This window comes from Eleutherodactylus coqui, chromosome 8 (assembly GCF_035609145.1).
Source record: "Eleutherodactylus coqui strain aEleCoq1 chromosome 8, aEleCoq1.hap1, whole genome shotgun sequence".
NCBI lineage: Eukaryota > Metazoa > Chordata > Amphibia > Anura > Eleutherodactylidae > Eleutherodactylus > Eleutherodactylus coqui.
The window spans coordinates 138333885-138356075 of record NC_089844.1 but is presented as its reverse complement, the minus strand read 5'-3'; the positions used below and the strand labels follow the sequence as shown (position 1 = coordinate 138356075).

General features: G+C 45.5%; 1 protein-coding gene across 3 annotated transcripts in view; it reads left to right on the top strand.

The window, feature by feature from the left end:
* PRKCB (protein kinase C beta) overlaps positions 1–22191 on the top strand; it is a 205785-nt gene that overhangs the window by 2355 nt on the left and 181239 nt on the right. For all 3 annotated transcript variants that reach the window (XM_066576544.1, XM_066576543.1, XM_066576542.1), the window contains exon 2: positions 4328–4359. In XM_066576544.1, the coding sequence (XP_066432641.1) occupies positions 4328–4359 (32 nt within the window). The remainder of the gene's footprint in view (positions 1–4327; positions 4360–22191) is intronic.

The window sequence follows — 22191 nt, the reverse complement described above, 5'->3', positions numbered from 1 at the left end:
AAAGATGCTATGGAATTGTTTCTTATGGGAATTAAAAAGGTATTTTGGGACTTTTACGACTGGGTCATCAATAGTTGATCAGTGGGGCTCCATCACTTGGGATCCCCTCTGATTGTCCTGCCTCCTCCCAGTGCAGTGGGGCCGGACCTCATCATCGGTGGCTAAAACTGGAAGTGTAATAGAAGGCATCGCCTCCATTGGTTTCAATGCAAGTGAAACCGTCTGTTGCACTTCTGGCCCCGACCACGGATGACGACATCCTGCCCACTGTACTGACAGAAGCCCGGCGGATCGGCGGGGATCCCAAGCGATATGATCCCCGCTGATCAACTATTGATGACCTATCCTGAGAAAAGTAATAAAAGTCCCAGAATACCTTTTCATATTGCCCTCAAGAATAGTGTATTTATTACCTATGTCCATCAGTGGGGGCCCCCAAGCACGGTATAACTGGGGGCCCAGCCGTTGGATCCGACATTGGTGGAATTTATAAACTATTCCATCAATTTTGCATGCAAAAAAATCCCTTTAACTGGCTTGCTCATGATTAGAAAAAACATGTTTTTTTTCCCCCTCAAAAAACAGTGCCAAACATATGCAGATCATCTTCATTGAAGTGAATGAGGATGAGCTGCAATACCACACACAGCCTGTAAAGAGGGGTGGCGCTGTTTATTGAAGAAAGTAGCCATTTAAAAAAAAATCTTGAACAACTTTTAAATGGGGTCTTTCAGGCATTTTAACCCCTAGCAGTACTGATGTCCTATCCTAGGTTATCAGTAGTTGATCGGCGGGGGCCTGCTGGACCCCTCGTTATCACCTGATCTCAGCTCCCGCACTCGCTGCAGCAAGTCTGATATGGACAGCTCCGTCCGTCAGAGACGGAAGTGCTATAGAAGATGCGTAGCGCCCATTTCAATGGGAGCGAAGACTTCTATACCACTTCGGCTCCGACCCTAGTGTGGATGTACGGCCCCAGCTGCAGTGAGATCAGTTGACCACCGGCGGTCCTGAACGCTGGGCTCCTGCTGATCAGCCACTGATGACCCATCCTGAGGATAGGTCATTAGTTCTGCGAGGGGTTAAATACCTGGAGAACCCCTTTAAGCTTGCAGGGAAATTAAAATACCTGTCCTAAAACAGGAGTCCCCTTTTATCAGACCCGGGGTGATTCCTTCCGTTTCTGCACATGAAGCGATTGCTATTTGTGCACTGTCTTATACATGACTGTCTTTGGTGTACTTGAGATGTAAGGAAGTCGTTGAAGTCAGACCGCAGCCTGCTTTCCGCATACGGCGCCCTCCGTGGGGCATTAGGAGATCTTTTTCTGTGTTCCCCTTCTATAGGTTCAGGGGAAACCATAGCCCATATATGATGCGGTTATCTCACACCTGCTTCCTGCCTGGCGTTCTATGCGGCAGCGCAGACACGGTCTGTCTTCTTTCACGGCCAGCGTCCCTCCGCTGTACAATCCGCGTTCTCCCGCCTGTCTGCAGTGCTTGATCTGCATTCCAGCTGGGCACCGTATTAATATTCTGCAGCTCCGGCCAGATTGAATGGGCATTAAAATAAACGGCTGATGATGGGCAGGGGAAACGAGGGCTGGCAACGAGCGCTGCCAACACTCATGGAATTGGCGTGTGCCCGCTGCTGCAGTGGGCTGTAGTTACGTTTCATATGTGCATTGTTAGAATGAACCAATGCCAGTAGGCTGCCCGTATTGCTCAGCCTGTATTGTTGACTGCAGGTGTAGCTTACATTGATTTCAGTGGGAACTATACCTTCTATTGCACTTTTATCCCCAACCCCAATGTGGACGGAGCTGCCAACATCCGACCCCCTGCTAGTGAGGATGAGGGCTGAGTGCTGAGCGGCGGGCAGGGTAGGTCATCACTACTGCAGAGTGTTTAAATGCCCGGAATGCCCCTTTAAGTAAGTGTTCATAGACAAGGTCTTTCTAGTGCTGGAGTTGATGATATTGAGTGTTACATATGGTAGGAGGGGGTCCCTCTAAAGTGATTCTCCGTTTCATCTGAACCCCCATCTACCGGACACGTGTGGCATCTTGTGTGGATCTACCATAGATGTCTAACCGCTTCCTGTTTCGCAGTGGGAGCAAGAAGACGGAACGCAGGCTGAGAAAGGATCCGTCCTATGACTGAATCCAATGGCGCCCAGCAGACCCCATACATTATAATGGGATCAGTCGGGCGTCCGGCATGCCGAACTGTAGCATGCTGCACTAGGTAATGCTGGATCTGTGCTGAGGGGCCAAGTAAAGCCTGTGGTGCAGATGGGAATGTACCGAAAAAAATGGGATTAACCCTTTAAAGAGGTTGTCCTGGCCTTTTTTATTTCTATTGATGAACTGTCCTCAGGATAGGTCATCAATAGGGGTCCGCCTCTTGGATTCCCGGTGATCAGCTGATTGCCGTTGCCACTGTCGCAATGGAAAGCGCAGGAATCGCATTGGGCTGACCGTAGCGCAGCGCCCCAGGCTGGTGTTGAAGGTGCAGCTTTCATTGAACTTAATAGGAGCTGCTCCTGTAATACCAAACCAGGCTGCTCCGCTGCGCTGTAGTGACAGCACTGCCGGTGATCAGCTGATTACCACGGATGACTTATCCTGAGGACAGTTCATCAATAGAAAAAAAATCCCCGGACAACCCCTTTAATCATGGCCTAATGGAAAGCTGATCCACTATCTAAAGTTATGTTCTCATGGTTTTCAGCCGGGCAGCTGAGTGGAAAGTGAACGGACCCCATTATAGTCAGTTTCCGCCAGTTTTCTATGTTAGTCTGGGGGCCACGTCTCCTCCTGACAAGTCCCACCAACTTTTTGAAAAACTGGCGGGGCCTCTGCAGAGAGCTAAAAAGAGTCAAATTTCCAGGCAAATACCTGTTAGTGCAAACATATGCGACTTTTCATGGTGGAAAAGCTTTTCACAAATGTGCCCCTTTGTTTCTCAATCTGTCACCATTTTAAAGATCTCTGCTTGCTGTCAGGGAATGGGAACATTCTAGTTTACATCTAATAGCTGAAAAACCGCACAGACGTACATCTAACAGATGGGATTTTGCTGTAGTCTAGGCCTGAGGAGAGAAATGTGCTGCTGATGTGCTCAGTCCACAGACTGAATACAATTGTAACGAACCCTCAGCTATGAGAAGTCTGGGGTTATATTGGCTGCATATAAGGCTGTGTTCACATCTGCATTAGAGACTTCGTTCGGCACCCCTGACGCAAAATCCTACTGCTCTGTTTGGTCTGGAGAAGCACTGGGTGACATGACGGCAGTCTGACGGGCTCTTATTGTCAATGGGGTTGGTTGGGATTGGTCCGTTTTTGTCATGTGACATACCCTTCTGCGGCTGGCAGTCCATGACCGAACAGGAAAATGGAATGCCATAACGCTGATGTGAACGCGGCCCGAAGCGAATATTCCCATTCACTTGAAGTATGACGAATTTATACACGAAAGCTGCAGAACGTTTACATTCTACAGTGACCTGCAGAAAACAAGAAAACCCCTTGAAGTAACTTTTAGGGGCGGATTACTATTGCATCATTTAGGGTGACCCCTACGTCTTGCATTAGTTGCACTATGGCGCTGTGCTGGCTACCGTCACTTGGAAGCGATCCCTCGCCATTTTTGACGCTCCTGAAGGTGTCACTGTTCTTATCTAAGTCCCTCCTTAGGCCGCATGCACACAGGCGGGTCAGATCCCGGAGCCAGCAGCGGAATCCGACCCTGTGCCCAGCCGCAATCCGCGCATACTTGTATTTTCTTCTTCTTTTCTGCACAGCAGATGGTCCGCACGGCTCGTCGTCGGACATGCACAGTACAGAAATTTTTTTTTCAACTCTGTGAAATCCGCAATGTTAATTGCGGACGGGCTGCGGGTCAGTCGGCTTCCATTGACTTCATTGGAAGCCGCCCGTGTGGAAGCAGCAGGAAAATGAAGCATGATGCGATTTTTTTTTTCTTCCTTTTTTCCATCCACAGTTGGTTTCTGCTCGTGTCCATGAAGAATCCCTTTTGCATTGCATGCTATGGACAGTATTTGCTGCAGAGGCCGTCGCCCGCTCTGGATTCCGCAGTTCAAACCACCCCTGTGCATCCCCCTTATGTTGGGGTTGTCACGTGTGGATGCCGCGCTCATACGGTGTATGTGCCGCTATACATGTTGCGTGCAGCTCTGCATGTGGTCGTGACTCAAGGTTTTCGTTGTCTTTTGTGGTACACAAGCTGCAGAAATGTAGAATAGCAGAATGCTAATGCTGTGCGCTTATGTAATCCGCTCTCCGTTTGTTCTTTTCTTGCAGGGGTTTTGGCAAGCAGGGATTCCAGTGTCAAGGTTAGTGCTGTCCTCCATCCACCTTGCTGGGACTTGTGAGCGGCCGGGAGACTCTTCCCTTCCGCAGAGCTGCCATGCTATGATTTATTGACGTCCTCCTGTGGTTGTGTAGAGCGGCGTCTCCATTGCAGAGGAATATCCCGCTGCTTGTAATTATGCAACAGATAATGATGTTAAAAAGCCTCTCGGAGCCCGGTGTATACTCTGCGCCGCATGCTGCACGGGAATGTCTGATATACGCCGCTTGCAATTACTTGCGGAACAGGAGAAATGTTCGAATGGCAGCTACAGGCTTAGGAATCTCTTCCCGGATCCAATAAATGACTCGGCCCAATAGGATCCTGTTTGATCTGTGTAATGCTTATCTCCAGTCCCACTATAAGGCCGGTCTCACATGACCCAATTTGAATTGCGGATTCCGTGAGCGTGTGATACGCAGCTCAATCAAATGCATTGAATTATGCAATTACATTGGTGTGTCAGAATTGCATAATCCGCAAGCGGAAAATAAAACGCGGCATGTTCTATTTTACCACGTATATTCGCGACATAAAGCCCATTGTTCTCTATTTACATTGCATGAGGGCTGCGGGTCCCCGCGTCATTACTAAGCAATGTCGTGGGAAGTCTAAACCAAAAAAGGGTGCACTGCGCATGACCCCCTGCGTTGGATTTTTGCACGGATTCCACTTCTTCAAACGAGGGGGTGAATTATGCGCCAAATGATGCATCAAAAAACAAATGCGCTGCAGATTTGCTGCGGAATATCCCCTGCAGGTACTCCGCAGCAAATCCGTTTTTGGCGCAGACTTGCTACAAAAAATCTGCAAATCCGCTACATGTGAACACTCTCCGGTCCAGATGGCCTCACCGCTTCTCTGACTGCCTGATATACACTATACATTAGTATGCATTAATAGTCTAAGCCCCTGCACCTGCTTTGATTGGCCGGCATTGCCCACTTGAGCAACACTGACCGGTCAGAACAGCATGTAGTGTCTTAGACAATGAATACTAGTGCACAGTATATATTTGGCAGTCAAAGAAGCGGTGCAGCCATCTTTGCTGGCGAAGACCTGGATGTCAGTGGTCAGCCAAGCCCATTAGTGCCCACTGTAAAAAGGTGTCACTAAGTGGGTTGTCTGTGTAAAGCAGGGCAGGTCCTCCACAGCAAAAGACTCTTTATAATCACTTTTCAGTCTTACGAGGAGATCCTGAATGGAAGACGCCCCTCTATTAAAAGGCCTCTCTTGTGAAAATACAGGTTTCTATACCCGCACCCCCTACCTGATTGTCGACCATGCTTCGGATATTGCAGTCACTTCCATGCAGTGTAGCCTCCTGTCTGATGCTTACCAGGCATCATCTTGATGCTGAGATTTTGCTCTGCTTTCTCCTTGTTCTGTGTTATCAATCCCAAAATAAATCAGCACATCATCAAGAATAGCTAGAGTTTGTACCATCTCTGCCTGCAGGGAGGACAGTGTGATTATCATTACCTTCAGTCTTCACCTACAGATCATAAATCTACAGTCAGGAAGCTGGATTATCATTTTCTTTACTATAATACTGTCAGGAATCTCTTCTCATCAGCAGTAACTGTATTAGGTTCTGTGTTCCACTCTAAAGAGCTTGTGTGGTACAGTTCGTCATACAGGAATTATGCTTAATGAAAAAGCAACTAAACAAGCTAGCCAATGAATATATATTGGGGCGCTCGCTACATAATGAATGAAAAAAGAATTCACCGGAATGGCCCTTTGAATCAGAATTTCCTCTAGGTTGTATGGAGTGATAATTGTTACATGTAAACGTGGGCATCTTGCACTTTTTGTCTGGACATTGGAACTTAAAATCCATCGTTCGGCCGCAGAGAGGGAGTCTCTCAACAGACTGCATGCTGTGTTCTCGACAGGAGTCAGCAGGTAACGTTGTTAATTGCCCGCAGCCCCCCAGGGGAACAATGCAGCTGTGTGCACAGCTGGATGTGGGACTAATCACAAGCCTGGCTCTGTAAACAGCTCCTGGAGGCTCATTTACATGCAAATAAAGATGATAAAGTGTTAATGGACATTAGTGTCCATTAACACTTTATGCAAAAAGGATCGCTAAAACTTTCAATCTTTCAATCGTTTGAAAGATTATGTTTGCGTGTAAATGGGTTTTAAGTTGTAAAGAATTGCTTTAAGATAAAATTTTTGACTTTCTTTGTCTTCCGGGTTCCTCAAGACTACTTCCCAGAGTCTTCTGTACCATCTACCTTGTGATAGACTTCTAGGTGCTGCTGCTTGTAATGTGGGACCTTGGTAAGCAGAATCGGAGCAATGTTCATGACCTTGGATCTGATCCTTGCTGCAGTCCTGGTAGTAGTCAGTGGTTGCATGTCTGAAGCTGCTTTAGGAGTCTTGCTTAGTTTTACCGTTGCATGTACAGGAGAGATGCCCTGAAGACTTGCTGTCTTGGAGAACATATGTTTCTCATGTCATATTAATTCAGAAAGTCAGATTTGCTCATTAAATGTAGATATGGGGGAGGGGAAACTGCATGAAGTTGTGATTAGTGACTTGGTTGTTGGTCATGTAGATTTTTCCAAAGCACGTGAATGGGGCATTTGCAGGGCAATGCGTGAGGTCTTTATTGGTGGCTCTTAAAGGGGTTGTCCCACTAAGATAAGTTAACCCCTAACAACAGAATAGGAGAGAAGTTGCTAACTGCTACTGATTTCTACCACTGAGACCCCCTCCAATCCTGAGAACGGCTGTGGAGTGGTGATTGCACATACAAGATGCTGTGCCTTTCACTTCAGTAGGCTATCTCCGGCAGTCCCTTTGAAGTGAATGGAGCTGCGCTGCACATGTGGGGCCACTGCTACGTTCATTCAGGGACACTCCAAATAGTTTTCTGGAGATCCAAACAGTTGGCCCCCCATCAGTGAGTAACTTATTCCCTATCCACTGGATAGGGGATATCTTCTTTTGGAGGGACCATTCCTTTAAGCTACATATGGGCTGTCAGGGTGACTTTCCTACCTCTTTAGAGTCAGAGTCCCACTTTTGTAATCCAAGCAGGAACTGAGGTATGTCTATGGGAGCAAAGATCGGGGTCTGGGTGACTTTTGAGCAAGTGATGCTCACACTTATGTTGCTGGTTAATCAAACAGTCATGCATCTCAGTGACTCCTCTTTCTGGGGAGGGTTAATTTGCATACTTTTCCCATGGAGCATTGCCTGTAAACTGGATCACCACAATGAGAACCAGTACCTCCCAAATCTATGGAGGGAGTTGTAAAACAATGGTTTGAATTTTTATAGGTGCTGATCTACCTCCCCCCTTCCCATAGGGAAATAGTGAGGTTGCACAACTGTTTTGGTAACCCGCATTTTAGCCTCAACCATTAAGGCGTAAATAAGAGAACATCATTTACTTTTACGCTGGAAACTTCTAGAGGCCATCAAGATAAGACAAGAGGCAGATAACGCTGTCACAGATTGTCAGATGTTCTCGATGTGCCACAAATAGTCGTTCGAAAGGAAGTGACTGAGTTGTCATGAGATGCAGAAGTGCTCTATAGAAGGAGCTGGAACGGAGGCCATTCACAGTGGGGTTGTAGTGCCGATATTGTCCTGATCATAACCTCTTTCCGCTGCAGCCCTTTTTTTTTTCTCTGATTTTTCCCATCTGCAATTAAAAAAAAAAAAAAACGTAACATTTTATTTTTCTGCTGACATAGCTATATGAGGGTTTGGTATTTTGCGGAATGAGTTTTAGTTTTCAGTGGTACCATTTAAAGTATCCTATAACGTATTGGGAAACTTTTTAAGAAATTTCCAAGTGAGGTGAAATGGGAAAAAAGCAATTTCATGATTTGCGCAGGGGTGGGAGGTTACGGCATTCATACTTTGGTAGAATGACATATTTATTCTATGGGTCTGTACTAGAGATGAGCGAGCATACTCCCTAAGGGCAATTACTCGATCGAGCATTGTTCTTAGCGAGTACCTGCCCACTCGGAAGAAAAGGTTCGGCTGCCGGCGCGGGTGATGGTTGAGTTGCGGCAGTGAGCAGGGGGGAGAGGGAGAGAGAGATCTCCCCTCCGTTCCTCCCCGCCGCCGGCAGCCGAATCTTTTCTTTCGAGCGGGCAGGTACTTGCTAAGGACAGTGCTCGATCGAGTATTTGTCCTTAGCGAGTATGCTCGCTCATCTCTAGTCTGTACGATTACGGCAATACCAAATTTACATATATTTTGTTGTACTGAAAAAAAAATTAGAAAAGGCGCTCACTGTTCCCATCTTTGGATTTCCATAACTTTTATTTTTATGTCTATTCTCGTGTGAAGGCTCGTTTTTTTTTGTGAGACGTTCAAGTTTTTTTGGTACCATGTTGGGTACAAAAATGTCTTTTTTATTCAGTTTCTTCTTGGAGACAGGGGTGTCCAAAAACATGCAATTCTAATATTGCGTATTTTTCTTTTCTGATGACGTTCATCGTGTAGGTTAAATAGCGTGATGTTTTAATAAATTGGGCTTAGATATGGCGATTCCTTTGTTTATGTGACAACTGTGAAGTGTTTTCTTTAAATTCCCTATTCTTATTTTAACTTTCTAATTAAAATTTTTTAAATGTTTTTACTTTTTTTTTTTTTTTTTTTTGTACCCATAGGAGAATTAACGATTGTGTGATCTCTTACGCAATATACCGCAGTACTTCATTATTGCAGTATGTTATATTTCTACAGGCATTCTATTAAGACCTGGCACTTACTCATGGACTTTTGTGTTTTGTGGGGCTTACAAGGACTGTAACCCCAGGTGAAAATTAGCACCATTGAGTATTTAGTGGAGTATGATGGTATAATTTGGAGATTGTAGTATTATATGGGGCTCTTTAGGGGAGCAATGTTTGGATGCTATATATTATTTAGGCACTATATACCCATATAATGTGTGTTGTATATGGGGGTATTATCTTGGTGCTACATGGTGTTACGTAAGCTGGATATGGTAGCATTATCTTGGCACTATATGGTGGTACCAGGTGTGCCTCATATAGGAGTATTATGATGCTAGAAGGCGATGTGTACTGTATTTGGTAGTAATATCTCGCCACTGCATGGTATATTGTGTGCTGTAAAAGGAAGTATTTTCTTGGCACTATATGGGGATATTATTTGGTCTGTATATGGCGGTATTATCATGGCAGTATTGTGTGGACCGAAAATTCGGCAAACTTCTATCCAAAAACAGGAAGCGGAGAGTTTTCTATAAAACTGTCCCTGGTTGCAGCCTGTTGGTACATCGTTGTGATGTTCAGCAGTCTTTATTCTCCCACCTCACAGATGATTGGGTGGCATTCTCATGGCGTCTGATTGAACGCAGATGGAGACGGGAAGTAAATGTACATGTGACTGATACCAGTAACGCGGTGGGAAAGCAATGGAGTGGAAAAGAGTGTGAGTGATGCAATATGAGAGCAGTTTCCAAGGCGAGAGGAGATAAAAACGTTAAAAACAACTTCAAGGAGATTCGTGTCTGACGGCCGGAGGAAAGTAGCAGCCGCTGGGATCATTCCATTCTATAAAACAATCCAATAACGTCAGAGCATCAGTCTAATGTTTACTGCACCGCAGCAGAGCATGAGGGCCGCATAGACTAATGCTTACTGCTTGTAGAAAAGCTACACCTCCTGAAATGCACCGCAGCGGAGAAGACCTTAGTGTAGTGTCGGTGCTGACTAGACTACTAGACATCATTTAAAATCTAGGCAAAATAATAGAATGTTTGCACAATTACCACACATGCAATTGCGCGAGAAGCCCCCTTGAAATCAATGGTAGTGATTGACAGCTGCACTGAAAACGCAGAAAAAAACGCCAGCGTGAGGGGGGCCTCAGGGCGGCTTCACACAGGCGTATATGTGCAAAATACGCAGTAAATGGAACCCAGGAATTGCAAGGGGTTCATTCACAGGCACGTATTTTCCTGCGCATTTCAGTCGCGCGCAAAAAAAAAAGGCAAAAACGAAACCTGCTCTATTTTCCTGTTTATTTGCACATCAAAAGTCCCCATAGAAGTCAATGGAAATGCACAAATGCGCCTGCAATACACTAGGAGATGCAGGAAAAAGAACACATCTTGAACTCATTAGGCTAATTAGCCATTTCAATGACTGGACGCATTTGTGCTTTTTTTTTTTTTTTTTTTTTGTCACGCGCAAAAAAACACACCTGCCAGAAAACTCCAAATGAAAATCTGCATGTCTAACGGGGATTCGCTGCAGAATTTGGCCATTTGCAATTGCGAATCAACATTTACACATCAGACGTAGGTATTTGGGTACGGCGTTTTCCGTACGGTGTAATATTCCACGGCGTTTGGCTGAAGGTTCAGTAGTGTGTGAAACCCCATAAGGTTGTCTTTTTGCCATGTGTTGGGATGGTACCTATGGAGGATAGGATTGGGGTTGGCTGTTTGTTGCAATCTGCTGTAGTTCTCAATATGGTAAAGCCAGAGCTGCATCAAAAACTGCGATAGAACTACACGCAGATGTCTCAGGTGATGCTTCTACAACATCTCGGACGCGCTGTCTGAAATTTTAGGTTTTCAGATTACCCATCCTTACAATATTGCTCCCCTCCCCAACCACTCCGCTCAGAAGCTCCCATGGTAATGGCCTTTTACACGGGCCATTCCCGCGATCACAGGCTGATCGCAGGAATCTGAACGATTATCGTTGGGTCTAAATGCATGTACAACTGAACAGCAAACGATAAGTTTGATCGCTGCTCAGTTTCTGCATGCTTAAAAACTGAACTCTGATCCATCCATGTAAACAGGCAGGCGCTCATCTGTGTTTGTGAATGGAGACGAGCGGGTTGGAATGATCCCCGCTTCGCTCTGATTCCATTCACTGAGAGATGAGTAAAAGCACAGGAATGATATCACTGGGACAACTTGTTGGGTATCCGTGCCCGACAATGTCAAAGGACCTTACCTGATACAAGTGTTCTGTTTCCCTGCAGCACCTCCACAGGCGAATTAAAGCATTGCATGGTTTCCATTGAAATTAGTGGACTGTTTGTGTAATGCACGGAAGTGCTGGGTCCTCCAGAGTGACACATTATCTACAACCTGACCAATTGATAATCCCAAATGACGTACTTGGAACACCCTCATATCTTATTTAAAAATTGGTTTTCCAAACCAGATGGCCCCTTGAGGGATACTTGAAGTTACTTTATAGTATGAAGTACATTACATCACATACTGTATCTTGCTGGTCCTTTGTGAGTCTTTTCCCGTCTGATGGGATAAGCCAGTCGGTGGAAAACGCGACCTCCCTGTCTATTGATGATAACAAGATGAATTCCGTGAGGTATCTATATTGGATCACGCCCATTTCCTTCCCCCAGGGCTGTCGCCAAAACGGAAGTGAAGGAGATAAGCAACTTAAAGTTTGTTAAAAATGTTAGAAAGCTTGTGTAACGTGTAGGCTGTGATAACGCCGGCTGTTGCCACAGATCCTGCTCACCCGTTATCTCTCTTGGTAATCGGTAGTTGATTCATTTGTGCTCTAAGTGATACTTGTCCGCACTACAAGAACTGTTCATGCCCTACATTTTTTAGCAATTTGAACCATGCTTCCCCTTCTTGAAAAAAAGGGAAGTTTCTTAAAAAAAAAATCTTGTCTGCAGTTACTTTGAGGTACCTGATCAGCTTAAAAGCGCTCACACAGGCTTATTGTCATTGTGCAAGGCGTGCGGGTAAAACACGCCATGCTGATAGCCCATTGATTTCTATTGGCCCACTCACAGCGGCGTTTTTTCCCCCTGGAGTATCAGTTCTATAGCCATAGGCTAATTTCACATGGGTGAGTGCGATTACGGGCTGTGAAACTCGGCCCAGTATCGCGCTCGCCAACATGCGATGTCCCTGCGGAAGCAAGGTGTTTTTGTGTTCAAACCATCTCGCATTACTTCGGGAAAGTAGCGAACTTCCGCGGCGGTAAAGTTGTTTTCAATGGGTAAACATCGCATTGCACTCACAATGGGTGATGCAAGACATTCCGAGGGAACGCCCAAAAATAGGATGTACTGTGATTTTTTTTTCTTTTTTCCCTCCCCCCCCCCCCCCCCCCGTGCCACTATATGGGAAAAAAATCGTTCAAGTGTACAACGCTATTCAAAAGAATGGGGTTCACATTCGTGCGAGGTTTGTGTGTCTCTGTTCTAGTTTTATAATAGGCGGACTACTTAGCGATGATCAATGCACTGCAGCGCTCATTAGGGGAGCAGCCAGGAAGGTAAGTATGACACTTACATCCCCAGAATCATGGGTCACCTACTTTCAGCCCATAAGCTTAGCTCATAGGACCAAAAGTAGGAGACAGGATCTTAACAATTGTGATTTAAATAGACTCTGTATTCTGTTGGGCTGTTCCTCTGTTATTCCTCCTGGAACTGTAAAAATAAATTGCAACTATTAATCCTCTTGTGACTGTTTCTTAAATCCCTATTTTTTCATTACTGGTTAGACAGTGAGAGGGACATGCCCCATTAGTAAGCTTAATGGTAGCACCCAGTTCTCAGTGTATCTATGCATTTTCAGGAGGAATAACAGGAGGAACAGCACAATGCAGAGTTCAATGAGAAGATGCTCCAGACTTGATTTCATGGGGAATGCAAGTATTTGCTAAAACAGACCTGTACGGAGAGTGTTAAAGGGTTCTGGCTCGGGGTCTGGTTCCCTTTAAGCACCAGGTAAATGTTACACAAGCGGAAAAAAAATCATCCCAGGACCGTCTAGCTTACATATACAAAACGGCGACAAATGTTTGTGTGTCCCCTATAATGGAATGTACCGCAGCTTGTCTGCAGAGTTCTGCATTCAGCAGGCTAAATCAGGTAGACAAGGAAAGTAATTTGCCCAAGGTGGTAATGGGCTGCACACATGAGTGAACTGCAAGGTACTCGCTCGCTCTGGCGGCTGCGTGCGCGGCTTACTGCTTGCGGGGAAATTGGACCGAATAACAAAAAGCAAAAACAATACAAATTCTACTAGGAGGGTCTCTGACTAGGAAGCCCGACATTCCTCGATCATCTGTCAATTTGGTCTGGTTCCCTGTGAAAACTGACATGGAGGAAGATTATAAAGAATGGCGCAGATTAATTAAAATGTTTTTGTTGCCTGTAGCAACCAATCGCAGAGCAGCTTTCATTTTTCACGAGCACTATGAGGAATGAAAGCTGCACTGTGATTGGTTGCTGTTGGCAGCAAAGACTGTTTTTATCACTGTACCCGTGACATCAAGGCGCAACTGCCGAACAGGCGTTTGGCGCAGTGAGCCTCCAATGTGTACTGGTGTTTTTATTTGAGAATACTGAAGAACAACGGGTTGATATAAAGAAGTGTAATAGGGCGTTCAGAACAACTCTGGTGAAGGACGCTTACTAATAGATGGGGGAAAAAAATACGAGACGACTGGGAGTGTTAGTTGAAACCGGATGGCGCCATGTGCCATACATCTAATGCAGGTATGAGGGAAACTGAAAGTTAGTTCCATTACCAAATTAATTGAGAAAATTACGCGGCCGCCAAATCCCCAGACCCGACGCCACCTGTGGGATTTACTGAAGGGCGTGGTATACAGCAATAAGCACTAAAGACACAATATGACGGGAGGCTGCTGGCATTACCAGCGCAAATATACAGACTCGCATACAAAAGTGCTTGGATGCTGGAGGCACCGTGGTCAGAAAACGCTGCGGGATACATACAAGGTGACTACATGTGCGGGTTCACGGGGAACCAGGCAAATAATACAAAGCTATTGGGGAAGATTTGGGGTTCCTAGTGGGAGAATCGGCCTGTAGTATTTAGTTTTTTTTATCCTGTCATTCATATACGGGTGCTATTACATGAGCGCTGTTAATGGTTGGGTAATAGCGCCAGGTTGCACCTGAGCTTGCAGTTGCAGCCCTGCAATTGTTGGGAAAACACAAGCACTAGCAGTAGCTTGTATAAGGCCAGGGGTCACATTGGCGCTGAATCCTCCGTTCGGAAGGTCCGTCGCAGATCCAGCATACAATACCAGAAGAAATAGGGCTGCATGCAGCGCTTTTTCTTCCGATAAAATGCAAGGCAACTGAGCGGAAACCGAAAGGACCCAATTATTCTCAAAGGGGTCCGCTGGCTGCTGCTCAGCTCCATCATAAGATGTATCCGTTCGTCCAGGGGATTGTATTTTCTTGCTTCCTGAACTGAACCCATACTGCAGATGAGAAAGCAGCCTAAGGCACCCTTAGGGAAGCTTTTCAATTGTTTCCAAGCTCGGGGTGTGTATAATTTTGCAAATAATGCCTAAAATGCATGTCTGTGACCTTTCTGATGTGATGAGATACAAGGTCATTGCTGGCTTGTGCGTGAGAACATGGGCCTCCACTAAGGGGTGTAGAGTTAGTAGATGCACCTGAGCCCAGGTACCTGCAGCCGCCTCATAAGACACAAGTATTATACATGACACATGGTCGGTGGGGGCTGTTACACATTTTGTATTACAGCCCGAGAGCTTCCAGGTCTGTAAAATGGAACCGTAGGTGCTATGCCTCCATACACAGTATTACCATAAGCATGAAGCTTAGGGGTATGACCATATTGTTCCTCTGCCTCCCCATAGATACTGCAGGTCCATTGTTATATAAGCACATCTGTGAGATGGTCCCACAACCCGGACCTCTCTACTGCAGCTGAGGGAGGATTTTGGCAGGACTGTGGAGTCGGTGGAAATGTATAAACTCCGGCTTATAAGAAAAATGTAAATATACAATCATTGTCAAAAAACGTTCCCTCCCCTAGAAGTTGTTGGGATGGAATGAAACTTTCCCTGTGTGATTGTAATGTTGATATAAGTGATTACATATCAGAGCAAAAGGAGAGTTTATGGTGGAGAACTGATCCTTTGAAGGGAGGCTCTAGTACCCTGCTGAACCGCCTCTAGCTTGGATACAAGATGTGATACGGGCGGGCATGGAGGCTCCAGTACCCTGCTGTAACACCTCTAGCTTGGTTACAAGATGTGATATAGACAGGCATGGAGTATTTAGCACCCTGTTGCACCGCCTCTAGCTTGGATACAAGATGTGATACGGGCAGGCATGGAGGCTGTAGTACCCTGTTGTACCGCCTCTAGCTTGGATAGAAGATGTGATACAGATGGGCATGGAGGCTCCAGTACCCTGTTATACCGCCTCTAGCTTGGATATAAGATGTCATATAGACAGGCATGGAGTATTTAGTACCCTGTTGCACCACCTCTAGCTTGGATACAAGATGTGATACGGGTGGGCATGGAGGCTCTAGTACCCTGTTGTACCGCATATAACTTGGATACAAGATATAAGGGCAAGCCTGGAGGCTCTAGTACCCTTTTGTATTGCTTCTAGCTTGGATACAAGATCTGATACGGGGAGCATTGAGGCATACAGGGTCTGTATTATTACACATTTGATATAATTGAGCCTCCAGATCATGCAAAATCGTAGGCTGACGAAGTTGGCATCCCATACATGTTCTATTGGAGATAAATCTGGCGACCGGACAGCCATTGAAGTGTGACAATGTTGTGGGGGTTTCCTGTGACCCCCCCCTTGTTGTGTGCGGCCGAGCATTATCCTGCTGCCTCTTGGAAGCCGCCATGAGAGGAACACATGTGGCTGCAGGATGTCCTGAACATATCGCTGAGCTGTCATTGTCCCTCATACCACTACTAGGGGTGACCGACTGTCGTATGTGATGGCCCCCCCAGACCATCACACCAGCAGGGGGCAGTGTGCCGCTCCACAGCAAAGGCAGGATTGAGGTGCTCCAGACACGAACACAGCCGTCGTCTGTGCCCAAACTAAACCTGGTTCCCCTCCGTAGCATCAAGTTTAATTCCTCACAACACCACTAAAAACTGAGACGATGGGGAGTCTCAAAGCTAGTACATATAATGGACACCATGAGAACAAAAGTCAATTAGCTAAGCGCCTGGAAATGGTTCGACAGACACTGGCTTGTAACGATGGCGCCACCTGTCTCTGGATGGCGGACATCAAACAGTTGAACCTGCTTTTGCTTGTCAGGCGATCAGACAGTCCTCTCTACTGGTGGTCTGTTGGGGGGTCCTGAGCCCGGTCACCTTGTGTGTCCTCACACATCTACTGGTCCCAACACCTTGAGCGGAAGGATATTACAGGATATAGACATTAGGGCATCAGCAGGTCGGTAGTTCCGGGTCTTACACTCAGATAGGAACTTTCAGGTTGATCCAGGGATTATTCCGTTTGCCATTATGGAGTCGGGAAGAAATTTTCCCCGAAATGGACTAATTGGCTTCTGCCTCTTGGGTTTTTTGCCTTCCTCTGGATCAACTAGAGGGTGGAAACAGGCTGAACTAGATGGACATTGTCTCCCGTCAGCCTAACATACCATGTTACCTCCTAACAGTCTGGTCAGAACAGACGGTGGGGACAATTCGTTGATACGACCATCCAGCTTCTCACATCCCAATAATGCGCCCCTCTCAGATTCTGGTAACTGGGTGAAATCTCTTCTCTCCGTCAAAGAGGCGTCTAGTGGTCAACAAGCTCCACACAACTGGAAGAAGAGGTCACTACACACAAGGAGCCTCCGAGAGCCTTTATAGGCCAAGGGGGAAATCACTTGTAGGGTATTGGGTGGCAAGACCATTCATCTAATCACCACACCTCTCATTATTTGTATATGTGCCTGAGATGTAACTGCATGCTGAGTCTGGCAGCTAAACAACACCTACTAGGGGCGCAATTATTTTTGACGGTGTTTTAAAAAATAGGTTGTGACTAGAACACAGAATTTGATGCATATGTCCTTTCATTGAAATTTAGGAGAATTTAGAAATGTCTATAACTATATGTTCTGTTCAACTAAGCACCGATTGATCAAAAACATTAATAACTAGGATACGGGAACAGCAACAGAAAATCAGCTATTGATTTTCTTCTCCATTAGACTTAGTATTCTTAAGTGGATGTTACCATTTTAGTAAAGTAAATGTATCACTGGGGCGGCTTCAGGCCAGTATATGTGCAGATACGCCTGGATAATGACCACCTAGTCAGCAGGTTGGTCAATGAGACATTCTGTACCAATCAGAAACTCAGTCTGCACTCTAGGCTGATACATTGTAGCAAACAGTCTATCTCACAGAGGAAATTGGATGCAGTTGCAACAAACCCTCAAATGTGATGTAATTTTTGTTTTATAGTGGTTTTTAGCCACTTGCATATAGAAAGGAGGTTCCATTTCATTGCTTTGGGTATCCCTTTGCTAGAAGAGTGATAAGATGATCTGTGGGGAAACCATCAGCAAGTGTGACATTTTCCTGCAGTACCACCACAGGGAGAATGAAGCATTTCCTGTGCTATCCATGAACTGTAATGCCTGGGTCATGCAGGGTGAGAGGCACTTGTAGCTATTCTCCGCTCTGGTTAATAGATGAGGGGGTAGGGGGGCACCTTCTGTTAATTCCCTATTTAATAATGGGTTTTATAAACCAGACATCTCCTTTTCAGCTCTGTTTACATCAGACTGGGAAACCCCTTTAACTTCGCCTGTGTTGCTCAGAAGCAGGCAGCGCCGCTGTGCATAGGAGCCACAGTCACTAATCACTGTGTTATTGGTCCGCTTATTAAAAGGGGGATTAACTTGTGGTGTAATTACTTAACTACGTGCGTGATGCTGGGAAGAAAATCAATAGCTCTCGGGCCGGTTCTACTCCTGCTGCAAGTTTCCCTCCGGAGACTATTCTTTGCATAAGCTGTTGGAATCGCAGCTGAAGGAATGAATGGCTGCCGGAAGGAATATCTGCAGGACAGATCTGCCTTTAGATTTGTTAGGATGCTGAAGTCATTTATCCCATCGGAGGCTTTTGATCAGCGCTGCCCACGGCCTCAACATAAATATACCTTGCCGCTCCTCGTGTTGTACGTTGGTCGTGTCAAGAGCCTTCTGGAGATTGCTTCTCCGGTGTAATGAGTGTTAATGTGGTAGTCAGCGCATTTCATGTGTAGGGCAACATACTGTGTTCTCGGCAGCATGTGGTCTGAAACACTCATTTTCCCAGCATTTTTGCTCAATGGTTCACCTTCTGATATATAGTAAGGCCTTATGTACAGCCCTTCACCAGGGCAAAAAATGTAGTTCTCTGCCATGCGCACTATTTAACCTCTTAGCGACCCAGGTCATATATGTGTATTCTACATGCACAGGGTTTATATGGAATGGGCTTAGAAGCCAAGCAGGCTATGGTTATGGCCAATGTCTGCTCTCTTTGGCGGTTGACACCCGGCCACAAACGCAGCAATTGGTGTTAATGCTGACTGTGGCTCTTAACCCTTTAACTGCTGCTGTCCTGATAATTTTTTTTTTTGGGTCCCCTAAAAGATTTCAATTTATTTTCTAATGGATTTGTACAGATAACGGGTCACCTTGAAAGAGGAAATAAATCTGAAACGATTCACTTTTGTCTGATTTTTTTTTTTAACATGCCAAAAACTTGGTATTTTAACAGGGGTGTGTAGACTTTTTATATCTACCATATCTTTCTGTATGAGCTGGTCGGGAGGATAAACAGCCAACGTGGTTGTGGTACGCTTCTTCTGTAACTCCCATTCACTGCTATGGGAATTGTGAAAACTGAGTAAGATGACCAGCTTGTCTATTTCTGTAACTGTTGACCATCCCCAGCCATTGCATACTACCATAATAGTAGTTTACTGGCCCTGTTCCTGAGAGAGGTGATGGTTGCACAGAGGAGATCTGTATGTATCAGACTTTAATGGGGCCCGGTGGGAATGTCCTTTCAAAAACTCTGGTAAAGTGCCTTGTTGGCACCAGAGGTATGTTGCACTGTGTGGTACAGATGCCTATAGAAATCTATAGATGCCCAGACTGTACCATGACGAGAGCTGAGTGGGAAAAGAGGAACCGTTCTGCTACATTCCATTTCACGTTATTGTGGAGGTATTGTACCTCCCAGAATAGAGTGCCTGCCTGTATTGTAGGTCTGTGCCGGAGCATACCAGCCGTACCCAGGCCTTGGGACAAAAGCCCCCTCTGTCACAAAGGACACCAGTATATTAATTGGCACATGGTAAGTGGGGGCTGTTATAAAATTTTCATTGTGGCTCGGAAGCTTCAAATGACCCCTCCTGGATCTGTAATGTGGAACCATAAGTAGATCATGTCTCCTTACGGGGCATTACCTATTCCTAACGCTATGTGTATATTAGCTAGTAATGGTGCAGCAGAGAGGTTGTAGAACTGGCGCCGATGGAGTCGTTTCTGTCTGGGCATCAGTCTTTTCTCAGTGATCACTTTAGTGTTTTTGACTCCAAGGTGTTTCAGCGTGAGTTGCTTTAATGTGCAGCTTTTGCTCTTTGTGGCATTTCTGAAATTGTTATTTCACGCCTGTGTCAGGAGCAGGAAGCGGCCTTCGTGTTTACAGGGTGTAAGGTTTTGGGGTTTTTTAAAATTAAATTTCCAAAAATGTATTTTTTTTTTTTACAATGGAGCCATTAAAATTTCTAGGAATGCTTTATTGATATCAACATTTGCACAGCACATTAAAGGGGTGGTCCAGGGTTACCAAAACATGGTCATTTTTTTTTGCAGAAATAGGGCCACACCTGTCCACGAGTTGTATGGTATTGCACCCTAGCTTCATTGAAGAGTATGGGGTTGAGCTGCAATACCACACTCAGCCTGCAGAAAGGTGTGGTGCTGTTTCCACTGAAAGGAGACCTTTTTGTAATACTGGATCACCCTTTTGTATTTCAAGGGGTTTTATTGATTTTCAATAAAGGGAACACATGTAACGTAATACAGAATTACAAAGTCATAAACCTAAAACGTTTTGGGACTGGTACAGAAACCATTAAAATCAAAACAAAATGAGTGTCCAGGAGCAGAAGTCCACTAAGGGCGATTTTAGGCTTTGTTCCTAAGGCAAGCAATTTTACAACATAAGTGGTTGATACATCAGCTTCACATCTGGCCAATCTGCATTTTTGTTTACCTCCTTTACCCTCTGTTAGCGCTTCCTGGCAGTTAGTCACAGTTAAAGAACCATTCCTGTTCTCAAGTCTCTTACTGTGCAGAAACATGGCTTATAAAATCTAAGTCTATAGCCTGTGAGACATGGTCTGGTATCTATGACCAGTTATTTGTCTATCATTGATGTGGACAGACCTGTAAGGGGGGAAAAAAATCCTATTTTGAGTTGGAAATGTACTAGAAAGTTCAGGGTTAACCATAGAGGTTCACCACACTACATACAAGATGTATTGGCGCCTCCTGTGGTTGGGTAAGGTGTTGCAGTACAGCCACATTCAAGGGCACAAGACTGAGCTTGGTAGTCGCACAGAAATGCCGCCGTATCTAGCACAACAGTCCGAGTCAGTGGTCAGACCCTACCAAGGCTAGGCCATCAATGGGCAACCATTTCAGTTGGTTGCCTTCAGCTCTCCAGCTGTGGCAAAAGTACATTTCCCAGTATATCCTGACAACCAGGGTTGTAGCTTGCAATGGCCACATGTTCTTTATGGAAAGTGCTCTGACTTCGCTGGGGGACGCCGCAGGTATTGGGTACCCGGTCAATATTGAAGGAGTCTCCCTGGTCTCCCGTCACCTATACTATACACACCACAGCTTAGCCAATGGTATTTATAGTCATTGACATGTTCCCTTCTAAATACATAAGTCCTGAGTGCACGTAGTAATAACCAGATTGCTTGATGGTGCACTCCCTGAGTCAACAGTCAGATCCTGAAGGCTACATTCCATTAGAGGAAAGCAATCGAAGAATCACACTGCTGCCTACGTTATGAATATGACATAAAATCAAACTATGTCCCGTTTTGCCCCTTTGTTTTAAATGTGCAACATAGCATGGAGGGCATGGTTAAAAAAAGAGGCATTATAGACCATCCATCACAGGAGCCACATCAATAATGCTGCAGCTCCCCACCCCTCTGCCTTGTGCACACAGTCACCAGTCCCGATTTATGAGGCTGAGCCTGATAATCCTGCTTCCAGGGTGCTGATATTTCCGGGCGGGCATATTCATGGGTAGCATAAACGACGCTGTGGGATTCCTCATCGCTAAGAAATCTCATCCATGCACTGTGGGGGAAAAAACCTGCAGTGGAAATTGACCGGCGCTGCAGATATGGCTATGATCACTATCATCTAAGTTTCCCAGGAGACTGGGAGGTAATTTTTTTTACTTGCCCGGCTTCTGTGCTTTGCCCCTGTAATGTTTAAAAAATGCCTCCCCGGTCTCCGGGGAACTTGCCATATGAGCACCATAATTTCCTTTATGGTGCTTTTAAATCTGTTGATGGGTCCCTTTTAAATCCACAGCATGTCAATGCAAAGGGTGAAGTCTGCAGGAAATCTACGGAATTCTGTGTTTTTTTTTTTTCTTTTGGGTGTGTAAAATAGGTAATTCCTACGCAAAAAACACGTGCGCATTAATTACGCAGCAAATAAGCCTATCTACATGCAGTTAAAACGCTGCTTATTTGGCAGACCGAATACCCATGTGAACGAGCCCTTAGGGTGTATTCACATATAGCAGATAGCTGCCTTCTTCTAGAAACCGCACCACACCTTTCTGTGAGTTGTCACCTATTTCAGCTTCATTGAAGTGAATGGGGCTGAGCTGACATTACCACATGCAACCTTTAGACAGCAGTGGCGCTGTTTTTGGAAGAAAGCAGATCGGTATGCTCTTGAATACCCACTTTAGTCTTA